The sequence below is a fragment of the Tiliqua scincoides genome, chromosome 8 (genome assembly GCF_035046505.1).
Source record: "Tiliqua scincoides isolate rTilSci1 chromosome 8, rTilSci1.hap2, whole genome shotgun sequence".
NCBI classification, from domain to species: Eukaryota; Metazoa; Chordata; class Lepidosauria; order Squamata; family Scincidae; genus Tiliqua; species Tiliqua scincoides.
This window is the reverse complement of record NC_089828.1, coordinates 27267294-27290978: the sequence shown is the minus strand read 5'-3', so window position 1 is coordinate 27290978 and position 23685 is coordinate 27267294. Positions and strand designations below refer to the sequence as shown.

Here is a 23685-nt window from a genome sequence, read left to right as displayed (position 1 = left end):
CTCAGACCAAAGTGGGACCATCTAGTTTCCAACAGTCCAGCATCCTGTTTTCAACAGTGACCACCAGACACCCCCAGAAAGCCCTACAAGCAGGGCTTGCTGAAGCTATTATGAGACCCCCCAGTATAAGCACTTGCTTTGGTTTAAATGTAGGTATCACTGGACCTCAGGAAATTTTATTTTAAACAGAAAGTATACTGAATCAGCTTAACCTGGTATAAGCCGCTCTACATGTTAGTTCAGAAACAATGTCCAGAAGGTCAGAACTTTAAAGCCTGTTGCTACCTGGTGACCCCTTCTCTATGGAGTAGTCTCCTTCCTCCCATTACCCTGCAGGCTCTTCCCATGAGAACAGATGCCACCGACCTTAGAGAAATGGACAGGATCCTCTCCAACTCAATCCGTCGCTTTAGCACCTCCTTCACAAGGCCTCTCTCTGGGCCCTGCTTCACTTTTTCCCGCCCAATCAGGTACACACACTTTGGAGAGAGGATGAGGTCTCGCTTGACACCCTGCAGTGGGAAAGACAGCAGAACTGGGTGAATATTGGCAATCACGTAACAAAAACAAAACAGACTGAGGGCCCAGTCCAATCCAACTTTCCAGCACCAATGAAGCCCTTATGCAGGCCCAAGGTAACAAACATTCCCTTACCTTGAGGAGGCCTCCATGAGTGCCCCCATTGCAGGATGTAGCGCATGCCCAATTGGCACAGCTGCATTGATGTGGAAAACTGGATTGGGCCCTAAGATAACCAATCAGGCCTCAGGGCTAGGGGCTTCACAGATTCCTGAGAGGAATGGATGATGCCTTCAGGACTGCTATACACACTCTCTGCTGCAAAGGGGCCCTCAAAGGGTCCCCATGGACCTGCTGCAAGCCCTGACGCTAAGCCAACTTAAGGTTGTGTGTTATAGGCGAAAACTGTGTGACTCAGTAGCAGCTTTGTACCCAGAAGGTCCTAGGTTCAAGCCCTGACATCTCCAAGCAGGGCAGAGAAATTTTATTTCTGAAACATCGGAGAGCTGCTTCCAGTTAGTGTTGATGGTACTGACCTAGAAGGACCACTAGTTTGACACTGTGGAAGGCAGCTTCCTATTCTACTTTGATAAAACAGGATAAAAATCTTGAACAAAAACTAGCCCCCGAGAGGCAACTGTCTCTTCAACTTTTTTCTCCACTCATCACTATTACACCTTAGCTTCTTCCTCCGTGGCTCAGAGTGGTTGCCAGCAGCTTAGTCCTGGCTACCATACATTCATGTCACCACACAAGGGAAGCATCCAAAGGAAATATGGCAGCCAAAAGTGGGCCGCCCACTGCATAATAGCAGCTATAAGGGGTGCCAGGTTACAATGCCCCAAGAAGAAGCAGGTCAGGATTTGAGTTTGCCCATCCCACAAACGGAATAGCACTGCTGTAAGAGAAAGTCAGCCATTGCCTGGCCAAAGCAGGAACAAGGCTAAAGGATCCTGCTCACATTTATACCTTAAACCTCCTGTCATATTTGATAATGGTGTCCGCAAAGTCTATCTTTTCCCGCTTGCCCACAAACTGTCGCAGCTCTGGATGGTCCTCCATGCCAATGTAGTCTCCCACAAAGTTCCTGTTGATGCTGTTCCGCCTTCGCTCCTTTCTGTTCAGCAGTAGATTGGAGGCTTTGAGAGGAAAAGCAAAGCATATGAATATTTTAAATAAAATAAGTCTTAGTATTTGTTATTTGAACAGCTGACATGGCATTTTACAAATAATGAAGTGACAGGTTCCTGACCCAAGAGGTTTACTATTATACTGCGATCCTGTGTTATCCTTCCTTTCCTGGAAGTAAGTCCCATTGCACACAGTCATATTTTCTTCTGAGTACACCTACATAGGATTGTACTGTGAGACAAGATAGATAAAAGAGGAAGGGGACAGAAATTGAGGCAGAGGAAAACAGGGAAAGTGTGTTCCAGTTAGATGTACTTAGGCTTACTACAATCTGATATGGAGACTATGGGTCTAACCCAGTTGAGGACCCATACAACTAAATCACAGAGCACATATACTGCAAGCAGAAAGTCCCAGGGCAATACCTGGTATCACCATGTAAAAGCAGACTAGGTAGCAGGAAAAGTCTCTGCCCAAGAGCCTATAAAGTTACTTCCAGTTAAGACAGATGGGCCAATGTCTGAGTCAGTATAAAGCAGCCACACGGGTTTGTGTGTTCACACTAATCCAGGGGTCTCCAAACCCCGGCTAGGGGGCCAGATGTGGCCCACAGCGAGCCTCTATTTGGCCCACGGACAACCTCTGATCCCCTGAGAGTCTCTGGCTCAGTTGACCAAACACAACCAGTTGTGCTTGTGGGGTGGGGGAATGGGGGTTTGTTTAATTGTGTGTTTTGGGCTGTGTTGGTGTTTGGAGAAATCCTGGACATTTGATCCCATTTATTCATTCATCTAAGTTCCATCTCTAATGTAATTATTTAAATTTTATATTTAATTTTTTTTCTGGCCCTCGACATTGTTCCAGATATTTGATGTGGCCCTTTGACCAAAAAGTTTAGAGACCCCTGCACTAGTCCATAGACACAGCAGGCCATGCCTTGCATAGAGGGATGGATGGTAGTTTGGCTTCTCAGGGCATAAGAACAGCCCTGCTGGATCAGGCCATAGGCCCATCTAGTCCAGCTTCCTGTATCTCACAGCAGCCCACCAAATGCCCCAGGGAGCACACCAGATAACAAGAGACCTGCATCCTGGTGCCCTCCCTTGCATCTGACATAGCCCATTTCTAAAATCAGGAGGTTGCACATACACTTCATGGCTTGTAATCCATAATGGATTTTTCCTCCAGAAACTTGTCCAATCCTCTTAGGCACAATCCTAACCAACTTTCCTGCACTGACAAAAGGGCAGTGCAACTCCAAGGTAAGAGGACAAACATTGCCTTAACTTGAGCAGGCTTCCGTGACTGCCCCCCAACTGCAGGATGCAGCTCATGCCCCACTGGCACAGCTATGCCAGTGCTGGAAAGTTGGTAAGGATTATGCCCTAAGTTTACTAAGGCTGGAGACACATGATCATTTATAAGTAAGTTGAAAGTGATTTGAGAGAGGCTTGAACATTCAGGTGTTTAAGAAAAAAAAAAAAAGGTATTGTCACCAATCTAAATTAATCTTGGAATTGGTGGCAAGGTAATTTTCTCTCCTGGGACAATACAGGTGCTCCGCCCAGCATTAGCAATAAATACATACCTTCTTCTCTCATTTGTACATATTTCTTCTTAGCCACGTATCTCCGCCATGCCTTTTGGATTGCCCGTGCATAGCCATCGTATTTTCGTTCTCGCATCTCTTCTAGCAAAAATAACTGCAAAACACCAAAACCCCCAGCAAATTAAAAGGGACTCACATGTACCAGATTGACATACATGTAGCTGGGCGAAGAGCCTCAAATTTTATTTCAGTTTACAAAATTGCAAAATGAGAATAGAGAATCCAGACAAGGAAGCACCTTAAATCTGATTTTTAATCTACACCATCAACTTGTTCAAATCAAGAGAATCTCCTTCTATATATTATTCATGTGAACATTAAAATAGAAGCACAATCCAGGGGGGAACAAGAAGCTGAAGTCCCAGTGAAATCAACGGAGTGTGGAACCGTCCACTCAATTCCTACCGATGCCAATGTTTTCTGAACTGCGCATATAGAAAGCGTTCTGGGTGGCTCCTTCCACAGGAAGTTCACCAAAATCCAAAGTCTAAACATTGTTCAAAGGTGATGCAAGAATAAAAAGATGAACCACAGGTGATTTAAGCCACCAAGTCCAATCCAGGCAAAGATTTTCTGGCACAAGTCTCAAAGGAATTAACAGGAACGGATCAAGACTGCTACAGGCTCTTGCACAGCTCCTGCTCAATTCAGTGAGCTTTGTGCTGGAGAAGGTCCTCCTGGATTGGTCCCATATTAACTACCACGGAGGAGGCATATGGATTTTCTGACTTGGGCACTGAAATACCTTGAGCTGGCCCAGCTGGAACACTTTCTGAAAAGCATCTACTACCACAAAGATATTGGCATCTATATATACTGCCTTTCATGCCAAAGTCATAAAAAGTTTTTAATTTTACCATTAAAAATGACAACCAAATAATCAATAATTCTTCCTTGGGCCACAAATGCAAGAGCAGTCCCTGGCTGCCACCTCCTCTTCCTCACACAGCAGCTCTAAGCAGCAGCAAGGGCTGGGGGAGGCATGATGGCAACAGTCTTCACCCCAGCCCAGATGTTCTGGTGGTTGCTGCCTTCAGCAGCAGGCTTGATATAAATAGCTCCCCAGGAAAATGGCCCCCAAGGAAAATCCCGGCAGCAAATGTCCAGGAATGGGAAATACAGAACGATTCAGGAAGTCCCACAGACAGAGAGGAAGATTCACCTTCCTTCAAAAAGTAGTATGTCTGTGATCAACCAGCACCAGATAGAACAGAAGGTATTTTTGGTAACAAAAAGCAGTTCATCTTCGAGTCAGAAAGGGACCTGGCCTGCCTCACAAATTTCACATCTGCTTTCAAACTGAATAAATAAAAGAGAGGGAGGGAGAGAGCTGATGCTGATGGGGATTAGAAGCATCTGTTCAACATTCTGATTGCCAGAGCTCTGATTAAAGCTTCTAACGCTGCTGACTGCACACAACCAAATACTAGTAAAGACGAACACAGTGCAGACCTGGCCACCAACTTGTGGAACAGCCCCTAAAGTGCTCAGTTCTGTATCCCTCCATAACTGCACCCCAGCAACCTCTCTACATTTCCAGCTCCAAATTCTTCCTGCTACAGCCACATGCAGTCTGCAATCCCTTGTACATGCCACTGTAGCATTGCTTGTTTCATTGTCTGTTGTGGACAAAAGTTCAGAATCCTACCTAGCTGTTCAGCAAGCTGCCAAGTGCTCATTGAGGTCTAGTAACTTGAGGACTGAAGCTTTAATTGGAGAAAGTGCTCCGTGCCTGTAAGGGATAGAATTAAGCCTAGAGGGTCTCAGTGTCCCTGGACTGAGGCACTGGCACATACAGGGTGGTGGCAGTACTACTGAACAGGGGGCCTTGAGGGCTTTAGGGTTCGAGAACCAAGAACTCTGAGCACCCCAAACCTCCCTAAGTTTGCGACACCAGCCAGCCACTTCCACATTCTGTCGCCCCAGCAGGCTAGTTCAAGATGCTATTCTGCCTGACAGCAACTCGGAGGTCCTTCCCTGCCTGGATGTTCAAGATCTGTGTTTAACTTTCTGCATGCAAAGAATGTACTTAACGACTGGGATATGTTTCTTCTTTGTGTTTGCCCTGCGTTCAGTAAACGCTGTTCTATCTTGGGCCCTGTTCTTTCAAGTTATTGCGGCCCCCCCAACTTCTTGTTGCGTTCCTTTTACACGACTTTTCGCACGGCTCTAGTGGCCAAGTTTCTAGCAAAAGTCCTTACCTTTAACAGTGTTGGGTAGCTCTGAATGGTGTATTTGGGCAAGCATTTTCCTGTGGCCTTGTTTCTATGTTTTGTTTTGTTTTATTTGTTGTTCTGTATCTCTGTCGTTTATTTATGTATGCCGTAATAACTTTTATTATGCCATTAAAGGTTGTTGAAATTGACTGGGATATGGCTTTTATCCAAAAATGGATTTCCAAAAAAGGTGTAGCCTTTCTTGTCATTGTCCCCCAACCCAGCTGCAGCTCCATCAAGATTCAAATCAGCCATCCCAGGACTATTGAATAGGAAAGAACTGCCTCTAACTCAGCATCACCAAGTTTTGGATTACCCATCCATCCCCCTGACCTGATGAGACAGCCGACAAGGCTGCTGGTCAGGACTAGACTGCGGTATTTGGATGCTTAAAAGGAAAAAGCCATAAGATGTGCATGAACTTGTCTGCACATACACACTCAACCTCTTTGCTAATTAACATGGAGCACAACCATGGGGAGGTTTTCCTTTACCAGTTCCACTGAAATAATTATTAAAAGCAATAGAAAAACTTGCAGGGGAAAACTGCATAGATTGCACCCGCTGGGACTGACCCATCCATCTCCAGATTCTCTTTCTGAATCTGCTGTCACAAGGATGTAAATGAAATATTGTTCTCTGTATGCAGGGATCAGCTTCCTCCTCCTGCTGCAATAATTAGTTTCCCTTTCTGAAGTGAAGGAGGCAGCTGGTAGGAAAAACTGCTCACAGCAACATTACTTGCATGATTTACTCCTAGCAGTCAGACTAATTGCAATCTATCAAACAAAAGCAACCCCTCCTGGTGTAATTAGATTCCCACCAGATGTACTTCCTGTGCCCAGAAAACCCCAGCATTACTTCAACGGCAACAAATTCCTTAATGGCTGCAAGCAAAGCTATGGAGACTAAAGTAAAGAAGTTCTGTAAAAAACTGATCTTCCATTTACTTTGTTCTTCAAATCATACTATCTTGGCCCACCTGATACAGAGATGCAGCTACTATTACAAGGTACGTAGGTCTTCTGATGAAGCCATAACACTACCAGGGCCCATCTAGACACAGACAAATTGTTTTGATTGACCAGAAGTGGGGAACCTTTTCATGCTGGAAGGCCACATTAAGTTAGCTGTAACCTAAAGTAACTTCAATCAGATACACTTCAAAATGTATACTTTTTTGTAAAACTCTGACTAGAGGTCATGCCTCATTATCCACTAAGGTTCTGTTCTGGAACCCCCAGTGGGTAAAAAAATATCAGGGGATACCACATCAGTAGAAAAATAGCTTTAAAGATCCACTTTCTTGTTCCTCTATTAATAGTCACCCCAAAATAAATTGGTATAGATGCTATACCACATTTAGCCACTAGATGGTGTGAATAATGGAATCTAATGGAATGAAATTCCAATGATTTAACAGCACAAAGGCAGATAATTGGACTTGGGTGCTTTTTTACCCTTGTTACAAGGTATTTAAAGGTGGAACTTGGCATCAGTGATGAGTCAAAACAGTGGATACCAAGGTTGCACCTGTACTAACTAACTTCAAAAAATAAAAAATAGTTCTGAAGTTCAGGCTCCAGGGCAAGCTGCAGCTCTTCTTCACAAGCACCATTCCCTAAGTTTTAACCACCCCCTTACCCAACTTATGCAAGGGTCATGGCACATTCCATGATTTTTAGCTGAAAACCTGCCCTCGTCTTATGTGTGAAATCGCCTTATAGGCAGGCGTCTGCAGTACACTCTGGAGTCACATCAGAATGAAGAAATGAGTGTAGCAGGCGCCCAAATTGCCCTTATGACTTGCTAATGTTTTAATCGTGGCCATCAGTTGGGGCATATTTTACTCTTTGGTATTTTAAATACTGTTATATTAAGATTGAAATAAAAATAATAAAAGATGAACAAAACCACATTAATAAAAATAAAAGGATTTGTTCTGCAAAATTTGGATTCACTTAAAAAACTGCACTTAATGGCTTAGAAGCCTGCATGCGACCTTAAGACCACAGGTTCCCCACTCCTGTGATAGACAATCCTTCCTCTCAGAGAATTCTAGGATTTGTAGTTGTATGAGGGAGGCCAGGTACCCATAACAAACAACAATTCCCAGGTTTCTTTAGGAGAAGGCAGGACAGTTAAAGTGGCACAAAACTGATATCAACATTCAAGGTTGTATTCTAAGTTTAGTTAGTCATGCCTAAGTCCCACTGAAAAAGTATAAATATGTCGTTTCTAACGGAACTGCTTTCTAATCCTTATCTCATCAATTCTCACAATAACCCTGTGAAGTCATTGATACACCTGTGAAGTCATTGATGCCCATATGCGACAATGTTGTTATTCATTTTTATAAGCTACCCTCAAGATTTGCCTGAGTGATAGTATATGAAAACTATAAATAAATAAATAAATAAATAAATAAATAAATAAATAAATATTTTTACTAATTAGTAATTTAGTTTTTTAGTAATTAATGTTTTTTTAACTGATGGTTTTTATTGCAGCTGCTCTTTGGTTTTTATTTTCCATTTTATAGTTTTATCTGTATTATATAGTTATTTTTTATGTATTTTAATTGTCGTTAGCCACCTTGTGTGCCCTCCGGGGAGAAGGGTGGGGTACAAATTGGATGGATGGATGGATGCATGCATGAGGGCAGGAGCTAAGGCTTGAAATTCATGGCTCAAATCTCAATTCACACATTAGGGTGAGAACATTATAATTATTTGCACAGCATCACCATCATACATGGCACTTCACACATGGAATGAGAGTACAAATCACTGTCCCAAGGTGCTCACATTCTACGTAAGTCACATGCGAAGCAACAGAGAAAGGAAAGGGAAATGGAGACAGGTGTAAATACAGGGGGGGGAAGGATTGTTTCAACTGTACTTACTTGGGCTTAGTTACAGGGGAAAGGGCCAAGGCATTGTGCCAAAGTCTTTACAGAAAAGGTAGATGAAGGAATTTGAAGGCAGTAAGCAAGGAAAGGAATGTCATATAGGTGTTTGGGAAGGTAGCTCGACACATAAGAGGCAGCAAGAGAGAATGGGAGAAGTGGAGCCCTGCTGTATCAGACTAAAGGCCCAGGTAGTAGCATGCTTCTTCTAGCCATGGCTAGTTAAATGCTTGTGGGACTCCCACAAGGAGAAGATGGAAGTGACAGCCGTCTCCCACAATCAGTGAAAGGAATAATGCCTTTCAGTAAACAACCCTTAGCTGCCAGTTCATAATGTGGGGCAATTACCAGAAAGAATGACTGAGATAATTTTTCAGATAACCTGGAAAAAGTGCTACACAAGCAGTAAGCCCTACTGTTTTACAAATGAGGGAAAGAGAGCGATTTTACCCAAGGGTGGCTAAGGTATTTTCAGAACCAAATGCAAATTTTCTCTTATGATCTACTTGGTATCAGTGACCCCTGCCCTGAGCTTTGAGTCAAGCAATCAGATTTAGAAGAACCAACCCCAGATCCAGTTCAAGGCCTTGACACTGGGCCTTGGGAGACACTGGGAGACACTGAGAAACTGGGAGACACTGGGAGAATCTTTAAGCTCGAGTCAGGGACCCAAGAACTGGAGACCCTGGAGCCAGTACACCCCAAGCTTGAAACCAAGCCCCTTGAGGAACCAGCTCCTCCTATGCCCAGAGCCTTGCACTACCCGGAGTCAGTACATCAACACTAACAACAGGCCAGAAGGAATGCAGTGGAGTGTCACAGGAGTACCCCACCCCAGGCCAGAGGGCTGCTCCTTTACATCTCTGTTCTCCAGATAAGGAGGCAGAGCCTGGGAGGGGATAGCCCAAGTGCAGCTCTCCAGGGTTCTACATTCCTGGCCTGGCCAGACACCTACCAAGTAACTAGCAAACAGGCTGCCTTTCCACTAGTAAGCTCCAGCCCTAGCAAGCTGTCTTACAGGTTTAGAAGAGCTGCAGAATTCAATGGAGTCAACTCTTGAAACCTTGGCCCTCTACAGTATTGCACTCTCATACTCACCGACTCTGGTGCTTTGATGAAAATTTTTGTTTTCCCAAGCTGGTATTGGTCAGGGTCCATATTTACAGAGTGAAGCAGGTGCAGAACCCCCTGTTTCTCCTCCCCTTTCCAGGAAGGCCAGGTTGCTTTGGTCAGGATGGCATATCTTCAAGGAGAAGGGAAAAAAGGATACCATAGTAAAAGTCATTGCATTCCACACAGGGAGACTCTGGACATGGCTCTGCCGTTCTGCCTAGTGACAGATTCCACCCATGTACATTCCTGTAATGATCTTCTGGATCTGTCAATAAAGCAAGCGCAGTCCCAAAAAAATAACCAAAGCAAGAGTACCAAAAATTCCTAAGGTGAACGAGTTTCCTGTCAAGGACTTTATATGGACAAAAACCATAAGACACATCCATCAGCAAACCCCTCTCCACCCCAAATCAGCAGCTCCATCTCACACTTTCACTGTCTCACACTCAGCAAGGCACTTGACCAAATTTACATGGCTATATGTAGCATGGAAAAGGCAGATAGAGATATACGTTTTACTTCCCCTGACATGACACTAGAACTTGGAGTCACCTAATGAAATTGATGAGCAGGAAATTCAGAACAGACACAAGGAAGTTCTTCACACAACACAGGATGAAGTTAAGGAATTTGCTACAATGGGATGGGGTGATGGTTGCTTGCTTAGATGTTTTCAAAAGGGCATTAGGCAAATACATGGAAGAGGAGGAGGAAAGGTCTATCAATGTTTAATGGAACCTCTGGGTTCAGAGGCAGTGTGGCACAGAACATCAGTTGCTGCAGAGCAACAGAAGGCTCTGCTTGCAGGCTTCCCCGGGGCCATCTAATGGAAATGGCATGCTAAAGGACTGTCTGGACCTTTTGTTATGATCCCCCACAGGGCTCTTCTGATGTTGTTCTTATTGCTGGGCCTGTCATCCTTGCCCAGATCACACCTAGATGTTCCTACTTTTGAATACGGTATTCCTCCCCCTTGTTCATTTGCTCCATTATATATTTCTTTTTCTCTCTCTCATGCTATTCTTTGTTTAAGGTTCCTCTAGCAACCATCCATGCCTCCTTCAGGAGACCCATTTTCCCCTTTTGACAGCAGTGGCTCTTGAATCGTTCCCTGTCCACTCTCCTCCTTCATGGGGGGGGGAGGGTGCCACTGTTGAAATCCTCACTCTTCAAGCGTCTCTGTTGAAATCTTCACTTTTGAACTGGGCCCACTGCTCAGTGGGAGAGTCCCAGGTTCAAGCCATGCAGAAAGTTCCAAGTTCAGACCCCAGCACCTCCAGTTAAAAGGGTCTCGGGTAAAAGGACTGGGCAAGACAATTGCTGCCAGGCAAAGTGGGGGAGGGGAAATAGGCCAATGGTATGAGGCAGCCTGCTGTGTTGTACAGCTATAAAAAAAACTGTCTAAAAACCCCTATAAAAGTAACCTGACTAATGCATTCAGGTGACAGATGCAAACACACTAATGACATCTTTAAGTCAAACGTAGACAATCAGAACTGTGTGGTTTAAGCTATGTACTGCATTAGTTTTTCATGTTTTGTACCCTGCCCTTCCTCCAGGAAGCTCGAGGTGATTTACATGGGGATTGTCCCATTTTATCTCAACAAATACCTTGTGATAGAGGTTAGGTAGACTGAATGTGTGCGTGATTGCATCAAGGTCACTCAGCAAGCTTTATGGCTGAGCACAAGATCTGAACCCAACCTGTGTCCAATGTTCTATCCCTTAATACTACCACAATCATTATAGCACACATAATAGTCAGAAAGGCTGAAACTGGGAAGTGACATCAGATGTCTGGGCATCTTACAAAAAACAAATGCAAGAGCAAAGATGGGGGAAAGACCCATGATTAATAACCAAAACACAACAGGGACTGACTGGACACAATTGGGTCCAAGTTAGCTCCATGGCAGTTTGTTAACAGCACTCAACATCCCAAGGGAACTGATGTTGCAATTCTACTGTGGGATGCAATGACCATTTCCTCCCTCTCCAACAGCTGCCTGAAGTGTCTTTATTAAAACACAGCAATCTCCCATCCTCCCTCAAGCACTGCAAAGGAGGAGCATCTCCAGCTGGTATTACATGGTAAATGAAGTTACAACACACAGACAGAAGGGGAGCAGAAACAAACAATAGTTTAAAAACCAGCAAGTACATTGAGTGTTCCCGAATGTTTGCTCTTCGCCCTCAGAGGAATCAGCACAGCAGAGTGAAGGTGATGGCGAAAGTGACATTTTTAGGGCAGAAGTGCATAGAAAATGCCCTCACTATACCAAGGGAGAGGGGAGACAAGAACAATTCCACATGTTTGGCAGCCACGTGTGTTTGGCTATCATCAGTCTGAACTGAGGAAAGAGACAGTCGCAGAGAGCACTTGCTATTCAGTGCCTGTGGTGACACCAACACCCTGCTCACTATTCCCCAGAGAATTTGCAACCATTTTCTATCATTTGTTTTTAAAGAGACTAGGATGGACCTATACAGAAAAATGAATGAACTGGATAGCCCGCCTTGCACATAAGGAATTGCTGAGTTTAAAAATCTCAAATAGACTGACAATGAGGAGAGATGTGGACATGCAACACAGAGAGCCCCGCTGGTGAGCAGACTAGCACCTCAAACTCAGGGAAGCTGCAAGGGCATGAAGCGGCTAACCCAGCATTTGTTTTGCTGGAATGTACAGCTACAATACAAATTGCTGGGCTTGCACTAAAAACTAGGACTAATCGTCAAATCTTAAATCTTCATCCTAAAAGAAACATGCTTTTTTTTTTTAAACATTGGCTGACAAGTAAATAATTACCATACTTGGATTTAACACATCTGGGCTATTTTGGGTATCAGGTAGCAATATTTTACTCTATATCAGGGGTGTCCAAAGTTTTTGGCAGGAGGGCCACATCATCTCTCTGACATTGTGTCGGGGGCCGGGGGAAAAAAAGAATTAATTTACATTTAAAATTTGAATAAATTTACCTGTTTACATAAATTAATATACTAGAGGTGGAACTTATAAGAATGAATTCTTGCAATAGCTCAAGGCCTATAAAAGGCCTTGCACGAAGCAAGGCTGGCCTTTCCTTTGCTGCTGCTACTGCATCACAGACGTGAAATAGAAAGCAGTGGAGGGAGCCCTCATCCCACAGCTCACGTGACAGGTCAAACAGTTGCCCTCACACTGAAAGCAGCTGCGTTGAGCCAGTGTGGGCTGCAGCAAGTCTCCGGAGGGCCAGAGGCTCATTGGAGACTGGGGGCACCCTGAGGGCCACATTAGGAGTCCTCAAGGACCGCAAGTGGCTCCAGGGCCAGGGTTTGGGCACCCCTGCTCTATATGATGAAAAGGAAAAAAATCTGAAAATTCAGGGCCGATGACTCTCTCTTCCCCCTTCTGCTCTTTTAAAATAAAGAAAGCCACACAAGGAAATACTATACCTCTGGAGAAATTTTTTGAACACTCGCCTATACGCATAACCTGCTCGCCTCACTCGGATATTCTCTTTGAGCCCAAGATATTCCACTTGGTGCTTCACCCTGTGGAAAGACAGAAGGAAATTAAGCAGGTTTTTTTGCCTGCTACCTTTTTTCTTTTTCACTGACCCCCTTCAGACCACTGGCTTACCTAGAGGGGGGCAAACGGGGCAAATGCCCCAGATGCCGACCCACCAGGGGCGCCTCCTCAAGCCTTCCCCCCCCCGCTGCCCGCCCACCCACTTTTTTCTTTAAAGGGAGAGAAGCCAGCAGCTCTGCCGGCTTCTGTCCCTTTAAGAAAAGCCTCCTCCTGACAGAAGAGGGGTGCCCAGGAGTGCTCCTGGAGAAGCAGCAAGAAGCTGCCTCTCCGGCAGTGACTCAGCGCTGGACTGGGCAGTCCCCCCAGCCTCCTCCTTTATAGGAGGAGAGAACAGGGATGCCCTAGAGCATTGGTGCAACTCCTGCCATGCTGACGCTCTGGCCCAGGCGCCCCTGCCCTCTCGCTGCATCTGGAGAGGCCTCCAGAGGTGAGAGGGCAGCCTAGCGTGTCAGTGCTGATGCTGTAGCTCAGGCGCCCCTGCCCCCTCGCTGCCTCCAGAGAGGCCTCCGGAAGTTAGAGAGTGGCCTACAGCGTCAGCGCTGACGCTCTAGTCTGGGCGCCCCTGCCCTCTCGCTGCCTCCGGAGAGGCCTCCGGAAGCAAGAGGGCGGCCTCTAGGCTTCCTGGGCCCCGACAGAGGCTTCTGTGCCTCTTGTAAGCGGGCTTCCAGACAGGCGGGCTTTCAGCAGCCACAAACCGCTCCAATGGAGAACTCCACACTATTTACAAGTGGTGCGGAAGGCTCCAGCGGGGCCTCAGCTGCCTCCTTCGTTCCCCCTTTTTTCCAAAGGGTGAACAGAGGAAGTAGCGGCACGGAAGTCATTGCGGTGACGATGGCATCACTGCAATTACTTCTGGGTCACGGGTGGGGGGGCAGAAAAGGGGTGAGGGCAAGGGGTGTGGGGGCAGAAAACTGGGGGTTGCCCCAGATGTCGGGACCCCCAGGCATGCCACTGCATCAGACATTCCCAAGTCTTTCAGAATACTATCATTTCTGCATTTGCTGGAGGAGCATATCTTGCAATTTAATCTTTTATAACTTTTGAACTAAATGTAAACAGGCTTGTCATCTGTATTTTCAGTTTTTATACTTAGTTTTGAGCATAGGCATACTGGAGCATTTTAATCTTGCTTTGCCAGGAAATGCAACATTTGTCAGAAATTGCCAACTATAAGACTGTGTTCCAATTCTGGCAGCCCTGTATGGAATGGGGCAGGGAGTTGTGTGTGATGGAAATATAACGGGAGCTTTGTACTGCTCACAGGGATCCTGCATTATGAGATACTCCTTGGACCTGTGGACCTGTGTCCAGGGTGACAGGGACAACCACATCTGGGTAACAGGGAACTGAGAAAGAATCAAAAGGCTGCACAGTCTGTGACTTTGGGTTGAAAACCTCAAATTGAGTGCCAATTATGAGAGAAGATGACATGCAACTGAGAGCCTGCTGGTCATCAGACTAGCTCACATCAGGTGAAGTTGAAAGAAGACAACCTTCTCCTCTCTCACCAATGTATCTGGGGTGCTAAAACAGGCATGAAGATGAATATCTGAGGAGAGACTTACTGTGTTGTTCTAAGACATGCACAGCTTAATTACTAGACCTATCCACTGTTGCCTTGAACTCTCCACCATCGACAATTGCCCATATTTAGATAGATAATCATACTTTCCATGAAATTAAGTTCCTTTTAAAAAAAAATGCAGTATTCAATGTGCACAGCTACACAGGTGAACACTGCCACAATTTAAACTTGTGAAGCTGAACAGTGTCGTCACTAGGTTTCAAGTCACCCGGTGAGAGAGGCCTGCGTGTCACCCCATGCAGTGGGGGGGGGGGAATGCCCCAGATGGGCATGGTGATCTACCATTGCCCCACCCCCACAGGTTTTTTGGCTGTACCTTTCGTTATAACACAGATATTTCAATGTGGTTTGTTTCATTGCATTCTGCATGAAATTACGCATTGATTGATATATAACATAACGGGATTATTCCTCCAAACTCTGATTTTATTGATTTTGAAAACTTGTAGAGTTTCATGCCCACACCCCATGTCAACTTACTAACAACTTATTGCAGCAGTTCTCAAACGTTTAGCACTGGGACCCACTTTTTAGAATGACAATCTGTCCAGGACCCATTGGAAGTGATGTCATGGCCAGAAGTGACATCATCAAGCAAATTAAAATAATTGCAAATAATTAAATTAAAATAAATTAATTAAATAAGGGGGAGCCAGTCCTGTTCCACCAAGTGAATCTACTCTGAAGTAAGTCCTATTGTGGTCAATGGGGCTTACTCTCAGGAAAGTGTGGATAGGATTGCAGGCTGTTAGCCCAATCCCATGCATGTCTACTCTGAAGTAAGTCCCATAGTGGTCAATGGAGCTTACTCTGTAGCCTGCCTGCAATAACAACCCCCCAAAAAGAATCAGTGAGATTTCCAGCCCTCCCCAGTGCCCAGTTAAAGTTCTTCTGTTTCAAGCATATCCATATAAAGACCCACCTGGCTTTGAAAGTGCAAAATAGAAAACTTCCCCTTACCAGTTCAAGCCACTTTTTTGTCCTTTTTTTTTGGGGGGGGGGGGGAGAGGAGGCTGCCTCTGGACATTTGTTGCACTCCTGCTCCATTGGATCGGGACCCTTCTGGTGTCCTCGCATTCCCCTTTGCCTGGCCTGACCACCAGCCAAGGCACATCTGCCTACTTGCGAGTAAATGTGACATATGGCTGCTTCACTTTCCAGAGGGCTCCATAGACTCGCAGCTGGGAGGGGGGGCCTCCTTCTCCGTGTTTTTGGGGGCTGCATTCATTGGATCAGGATCATTATTACCTCTTTGGAGTCCTCTCAGACTGCCTCTCAGCCTGCCTTGACTAAAGCAAGTCCGCCTACTTGTGAGTAAACGCGACCATGTGGCTTCATTTCGGGCTCAGACTCGTAGCTGGGAGGGGGGAGCTTCTCGGGTGTTTTTGGGGGGCTGCATTCACTGGATCGGGACCATTCTGGTGTCGTTGGATTCCTCTCAGCCTGCCCTTTCTGAAGGAATATGGCAAGTACGCCTATTCACAAGTAAGCGAACACTACAGCTCACTTTCACTTTCTATAGGGCTCCATGCATTTTTTCCTTTCGGTTTTTTGGCCATAACTTTTGAACGAAAGGAGCTATTTCAGTTCTGTTTTTTGCATTGCACTCCACTGGGAATTCTGCATCGGTGTATGGCATGATGTATGATATGTATGTATGTATGTATGGTGTATGGCATGATGTATGGCATGGTGTATGGCATGATGTGGTAGCTCCTAACGCCGTGAAGTTAGCACATCCTCCCCCAGGGCGCGTCACCCCCGGTGTGTCACCTGGTGCGGCCCGCACCCCCCTACTGAAGCTGAGAACTTAGAATTGACTGTTCTGCTATTGCAGGTAGGTCAAAATTAAGGAGGAAATGTCAAGTAATGCTGGAATGGGTCAATTAAAATAGTGCACAGTTACACAGACATGGATGCAAAAAGAAACAGATATACCTGGGCAGATACAACTGTATTTGCACAGGTATACATGCATGGATTACAACCAAGAAAACTCCACTGACTCTTAGGGCCCAATCCTATCCAATTTTCCAGTACTGGTGCAGCTGCAATGCAGCCCCAAGGTAAGGTAACAAATGTTCCCATACTTTAAGGAGGCCTCTGTGACTATTGCCCCACCACAAGATGCAGTGCATGCCCCATTGGCACAGCTGCACCGGCACTGAAAAACTGGATAGGATTGGGCCCTTAATTGCTAGTGCTTAATTGTATATGCATGCTGCATTAAGGGAAGGAAGAGATGAACAAATAAACCATGCCACATTGATACTCTGCCCATTTGCTATGGAAATACAATGCCTTTCTGTATCATTGAGGATTGACAACAGGGAAAAACACCACAGTATTAGGTGCTGTGTGATATAAGACAGTAGTAAAACTGTGTCAGAGAAGAAACAGCAGAGCACTGCCAGGCTGCCACTAAGGAATACTTGTGTGGAATCAGGGCAAGTCACAAGCAAGCAAACTTTTGTTTTAGACAATCTTGGGAGAATAATGTAATTATTTTAGATTACATTATACAGTACTTGGCTTGAACCAAAACTAGACCTATAATTTAGCCAAAACCTGCTTGTCAACACCCCAAAATGGGGTGATTTACAAAAACATGTCTGTATCAGAATTGCAGCAGGTCTTTACCATTAGCCTAATTCCCAGATTCTGGCGGCAAAGGGTTGGTTCACAGAAAGAAACAGACTTTCAAAACTGCCTTTGCCCAGACGAGATTTCCCCCCCTTATTAAGTTCTGTGCAGTTTGACGCTGACTGGTACTGGCAAAGCAGAAACACTCTCCCCACTGCATGATTCCAGATGTGAGCAGGAGGGAATCTATAAACAGGAAAATATATTTTGGACGATCAGCTCTTTTTACTGCTACTCCACCAGAAGGTTTTGGAAAGGGAACAAAACTTTACTCTAGTTCTCTGAACATACAGTAACGTTAACAATTTGCTTTTCAAAAAGCTGGCAGAGCAAAGGACAGCTTGTATCATTGGAGAAAACAACTTAAACTGACTGCAATTTTTAAAATCTGAAATAACTGGAAGGAAGTGCCAGAAGCAACAAGGAATTCAGAACTGGGAAACTAAGTCTCCCTCTCCCCCCTCCCTCACTTTTGTACAGTGAGCAATGCAAAAGGAATGCCTTGATTTTAGAAAGCCACACACCCTAATGGACAATGCATCCTGTACTGGGAAGGCTTTCAAAAGAAGTCCATCTTGCTAATGACATTTCTCCAAGTTGTAATAGAGCAGACTGGGAAAATGGCAAAATGTGAAAGGGACACACACACACACACACACACACACACACAGGGTTTGAAGATAAAACAGGACATTTAAAAAACTTTAGAAATTGGGATTTCATAGCTATTAAAAAAGAACATTTTAGTAAAGGTTCAATATAAGCAGCTTTGCCTCACCTGCCCTTAACAATGTACAGACATTAGGTTGACCAAAATAACTGTACACCCAACTGCTCTCATCCCAGTCACTGAGCTGATTGTCTTAAACATTTAAATATATTGTTGTTTATTTATATACAAGGGGGAGAGAATGAAAACAGCATGCACAATGCTCATTTCCCACTTCAATGAGCACACCATCCACTCATTTCAATGGGACTTGCAAAGGGGAACATCTCACTGGGATTTTGTCCCGTGATGGGAAAAAATTACCATGACTCAAATACTAATCTCAGCAAACCATGCAGTATTTTTTCCTTCTTGTCATTCTCACTTTAGCTGCAAAGGAGACCATAGGGCCCATTGAATTCCTCTCACCCAGATGCCGTTTTCTATGGGTAGTCAGGGCAGTGGAACTTACACCTGTGTGAGATTCTGCTCTTGTCCCCAAGCCAAACATCAAGCACTGCATGCCATGGAAATCACTTCTATTCTGATTATGTGGTGCTTCAGGATTGGGCAACTTTCCTCTTCAGATATTCCTCCTGACCCACCCTTCCCCATCCCTGGCTTATTTTCACACCTGCTCTCTTCCCAGTCTCGAGGCTTCTTAGTTTCATTCGGCTTGATGCAGCGGATGTAGTGGGGTGTGCATTTCATCAGTGTACCAACCAGGTCATTGGCTTGTTTCTGGGGGAAAAAAAAATACAATCAAGAAGATGCTTAGATGACAGTTACCATAAGCAAGACTGTACGTGGTCATTTCTTTAAAGCAAAAACACAATATTTACTTTTTAAAAAAATTAGACAGTGATTTTTCCATCAGAAACAGTGCCTCCTAAGTAAATGTGTTCAAATCAGAACACAAATACCCAGCAAATTATAATATTGCCAATTCCATCTCTCAGAAAGTAAGTAATGATAAGAATCCAATCCAATTTCTAGGAAATGGAAGGTTTTCTGAGTAACAACCAGCCTCTCTCCTTAAAGTTGGGAGAGCAATCCAACACAGTTATTACAAGTTTAATCTTCCTACAGTAAGCCACAGGTGACCAAGAATTCCTCCTTACTGCTGTTCTGTTTCAGTGATATGTGGGAAAAGGCCATAAAGACAACAACAAAGGAAGGGGAGGCAAGTTATGACAGGGTTAGCAGGGTACAAATATGCAACTGTTTCATCTAGGGGTACTTAAGCTTAGTTGCAATAGGGAAAGAGGGCTGAGGCATCATTCACAGAAAGGTGGGTTTTGAAGGAAGTAAGAGAAGGGGCATCATGCAGGTGTTCCTGGAGGCAATTCTAAGTAACAGCAAGGAAGACAGTGCAAAGTTGTTTAAGGGAGCTGGAGACATTTGGCTGGTTGAAGGTAGTGGGAGCTGGAGCAGTGAAAGTCATAGGGAGGAGTGTTATGGGATGCACAACAGATGGCATCAATTATTTGCAACCCATCAGCAAGTGCTAAAACTAAACACACCTTGATTTTGCTGCCTGCAGTCGTAGGTCGACCTTTTTTTTCAGCTTGAAGATTTTCAGGAAAAAGAGCCTTTATAAAAGGCCTAGAAGGAGAATGATATTAGTATGAATGAATGTATCAGTATTCAGTTACAAAACATTAAGGCATTTTGGTCCAAGAAACTGATGAACAAGTGGATTTATTGCTATATATACACACAAAAGATAAGCAACTGCTCTTTCTCTCCATAGGGGCTCTTGCTCTCCATAGGCCAGAAAGTGAAATGCAGAAAGCAGGGCACTGAGGTGACTGCCACAGGCCGAGGTTTGATTGGTACATCTACCTCCACTACTCATTGTTCCTCCCCTTCCCTGAATTTAAAAAAGAAGAGCAAGGTGGAAGTGTGAAGAAGATGCTCTAGCTCAGTGTTTCTGAACCAGTGGTATGGGTACAACCAGTGGTAACTGAAGCGGTGTTTGTGGTACTCGTGGAACCCCTGGACACCAGCCACCTGGCAGCGAGACAAAGAACATGACACAACAAACAGTGGTCAGAGGCTCAGCTCTGTGGGCAGAGCTCTAAAGCATGCTTTTCTGTGCTTGAAAAAACTCTCCCATCTACCTTGAGCCTCTTACTGGTGTTTGTCATGTTGTATCTAGCCTCCTAACCCAGAAGTAATTGGCAATGATGTCATCACCAGTTATTTCCGGTGGTACCTTGAATAGATAAGACCGTGAGAAGTCAGAACACAAACATTGAGATACACAGCTCTAGCTCACTACACCTGTCCTTCACACTTCCTTTTTCCACTCTTCCTTTTCAAAACCCGGGGGGGGGGGGGAATGCAGTTGGGTGATAATGGTGGTAGTGATATTTGGCCAGGGGTCTTGGACCAGCCCAGGAAGAAACAACTTTTCTGACCTATGAAGGAACTTTGTAAAAGTGGGGAATTGCTCCCACTTCCTACAAACTGATTTCTAGGCACGTTTTAGCCTTGGCACTTCAATATCTTAGGAGCTAAGCATTGTTTGTGCCTCCAAGAGATTGCTCCAAAGGATATCTATGTGATTTCCTTCTTTGTTTGGAACTCTTGGGGTAATAACAATACTAGCACCAAAAACTACAGCTGAAATCTTTTTCTATCTTTTCTGAATTTGAGTAGAGCAGAGCTTATCTAACTATTGTTTGGATTACCCATTTTTATATTTCTTGTGCATCAACATCTGGGGAAACTGTACCCAAAGTTATGAATAGTGACTGCAAAATGTTCTCATTCAAAGTTGTACAAATATGAAAGTAGGCATTAGTATATTCCAGACATTTAGACATGGAAAACTTTTCAAAAACACTGGTGGCTTTGTACGTGCACCCTGAAATGCTCACCACATCCTTCTGAAAACACACATGAAGTATGATAAGAGTAATTCCTCTTTTGCTGGTTTGTGTTACGCAGAAAAGATTAAACACACATGCACAATTTTTCTGTGCACATGTGAGGAGGGGTGCTCCATTCCCACATGTGGGATGCACGTGCAAAACCCGTCTTGAGCATGAGAAAACGTGTCTTACGTACAGTTCGCTGCTTTGCATGAGCTCAATCAAATCCATGAAAAGAACATCGCGGTTCCGCTCGCAGAACCCATCCATGTCATAGGACACCTGGGGAAAAAGAAAAACAAATGATCATATCATTGCAATACACACCCCTGGCTTGTGAAAAGCTTTGGATGCTTCTCATACAAAGGTTTGTTACCTCTGGCACCAGATAATACTGGAAAGTATCATAATCTGCAGAAATCCCCAGCAGCCAATAGCAATTATACAGGGTTGTACACGTACAAGTTGCACAGAAAAAAAATTAAAGTACCAAGTGGCTCTAGATTTTAAAAGCATGCTGTTTGCAGATTAGCAGAGACCTTGGGGGGGGCATGGCACATGTCTGGTGGGCCCACTCTCCGACCCCTTACTGCCATACAAAATGTGATAGCTCCTTGGTGCAAAAGTGGTGCTTGTGGTGTTTTTTGGTTTTTTTTTTTTTAACTTTGCATTATGTATATTCATAATAGCCAAACTCTGCCCAAGATCATCCAGAAATTGAACTGTCTTTCCTTTCTGAAAATGAATTTTGGAAAGTACCTTTCCAGCATAATGGTGTATGATGAACCCTTGATTCCAGCTGTTGAAGTGCTCATGAGTTCCAATCTGCATCTGGAGCTTCTGCAACAGGGTCTGGTCTGCTCCCTCACCCACAGCATGCATGGTGGCGCAGACATCATCCAGAATGCTCATGATGCCTGGGGGATTCTGATGTCACAAGAGAGGAGCAGAAAAGTGCCAAGACAGAAATACAGTCACAGGCTTGTTATTTGCATAGTTTGGTACAAAAGCATGTGTGCCTCTACAAGATAATCTTTCAAGATTCACTGTCCTCAGCCCTATGCTGGACCAAGGATTGAAACAGGCTGCATGCAAAGCACACACCCACCATGTAGCTACAGACCTTCCCACACTCACCACTTTATTCTCTATGAGGTCACACACAATTTTATTATTGAAGTAATCAATGGGCGTCCAGCGGATTCCTTCTTGTACATATTCTTCCTGCCAATATAAAAAGAAAAGCTCAGAAACAGTTATGCAGAGGTTTAGCTGTGGGTTTGGGGTGCACCAGACACAGTTAACAGCCAGCAACATGGATGCATGGAATGGCTGGCCTTTTGAAATGAAGACCCCTAGAGTCTTGACATCTGCAGCTGGACAGCACCTGCACTGGAAATACAGGCTACAAGTGTAAGCCCTTGCAAAGCACAGCTTAAATGAAGCCCTGGCTGTAGGACAAAACCTGCACGGAGCTCATCACGTGGTTCTTTTAACCAATATTTCTATCTGATGAAGAGATAGAAACTAAGACAACTGCCATGCAACTGGACCAACTTCAGTTGATTCACTGGGAGCCAATTCCTAACCTGTACTGGAAAAGGGGCACAAGTTCACAAGTATCCAGCACAAGTTAGGAACTGGCTGGAGGGCAACTTGGGGTAAAGAGATATTTTTCGCTTTAACCTGAGTAACGCCCCAGCCATCCCTATGAGGCTACTCAGACCTGCACCAGCAAAACCTGCACCAGCACCAAACCTGCACCAGCAAAAACACCGGCGCAAATCCAAGCAGCCTGTACAAGGCTTGACTCTCTTAACTAAGATATGCAACTTGTCCCTCAAAACTTGTCCCACCGGCCACGGTGCCAGAAGATTGGAGGATAGCAAATGTCATGCCTATCTTTAAAAAGGGAAAGAGGGGGGACCCGGGAAACTATAGGCCAGTCAGCCTAACGTCTATACCTGGTAAGATGGTGGAATGCCTCATCAAAGAGAGAATCTCAAAACACATAGATGAACAGGCCTTGCTGAGGGAGAGTCAGCATGGCTTCTGTAAGGGTAAGTCTTGCCTCACAAACCTTTCAGAATCCTTTGAAAAGGGCAACAGGCATGTGGATGCGGGAGAACCCATGGACATTATATATCTGGACTTTCAGAGGGCGTTTGACACAGATCCCCCACCAGGTCCCCCACCAAAGGCTACTAAAAAAACTCCACAGTCAGGGAATCAGAGGACAGGTCCTCTCATGGATTGAGAACTGGTTGAAGACCAAGAAACAGAGAGTGGGTGTCAATGGGCAATTTTCACAGTGGAGGGAAGTGAAAAGCGGTGTGCCGCAAGGATCTGTCCTGGGACCGGTGCTTTTCAACCTCTTCATAAATGACCTGGAGACAGGGGTGAGCAGTGTGGTGGCTAAGTTTGCAGACGACACCAAACTTTTTCGAGTGGTGAAGACCAGAAGTGATTGCAAGGAACTCCAGAATCAGGCAGAATGGGCAGCAAAATGGCAGATGTGCTTCAATGTCAGTAAGTGTAAGGTCATGCACATTGGGGCAAAAAATCAGAACTTTAGATATAGGCTGATGGGTTCTGAGCTGCCTGTGACAGATCAGGAGAGAGATCTTGGGGGGGGGTGGACAGCTTGATGAAAGTGTCAACCCAATGTGCGGTGGCAGTGAAGAAGGTCAATTCTATGCTTGGGATCATTAGAAAAGGTATTGAGAACAAAACGGCTAATATTATAATGCCACACCTGGAGTATTGCGTCCAGTTCTGGTCACCACATCTCAAAAAGGA

The 23685-nt window shown here is 44.8% G+C and overlaps 1 protein-coding gene across 1 annotated transcript in view; it reads right to left on the bottom strand.

Annotated features, from left to right (window-relative positions):
* MYO1E (myosin IE) overlaps positions 1-23685 on the bottom strand; it is a 121576-nt gene that overhangs the window by 12904 nt on the left and 84987 nt on the right. Inside the window, exons 13-22 of the mRNA XM_066635015.1 lie at positions 22024-22110; positions 21646-21813; positions 21083-21168; positions 19531-19612; positions 18642-18748; positions 12935-13033; positions 9482-9626; positions 3239-3353; positions 1489-1658; positions 367-512 (exon numbers count right to left, since the gene is read on the bottom strand). Of these exons, the coding sequence (XP_066491112.1) occupies positions 367-512; positions 1489-1658; positions 3239-3353; positions 9482-9626; positions 12935-13033; positions 18642-18748; positions 19531-19612; positions 21083-21168; positions 21646-21813; positions 22024-22110 (1205 nt within the window). The remainder of the gene's footprint in view (positions 1-366; positions 513-1488; positions 1659-3238; positions 3354-9481; positions 9627-12934; positions 13034-18641; positions 18749-19530; positions 19613-21082; positions 21169-21645; positions 21814-22023; positions 22111-23685) is intronic.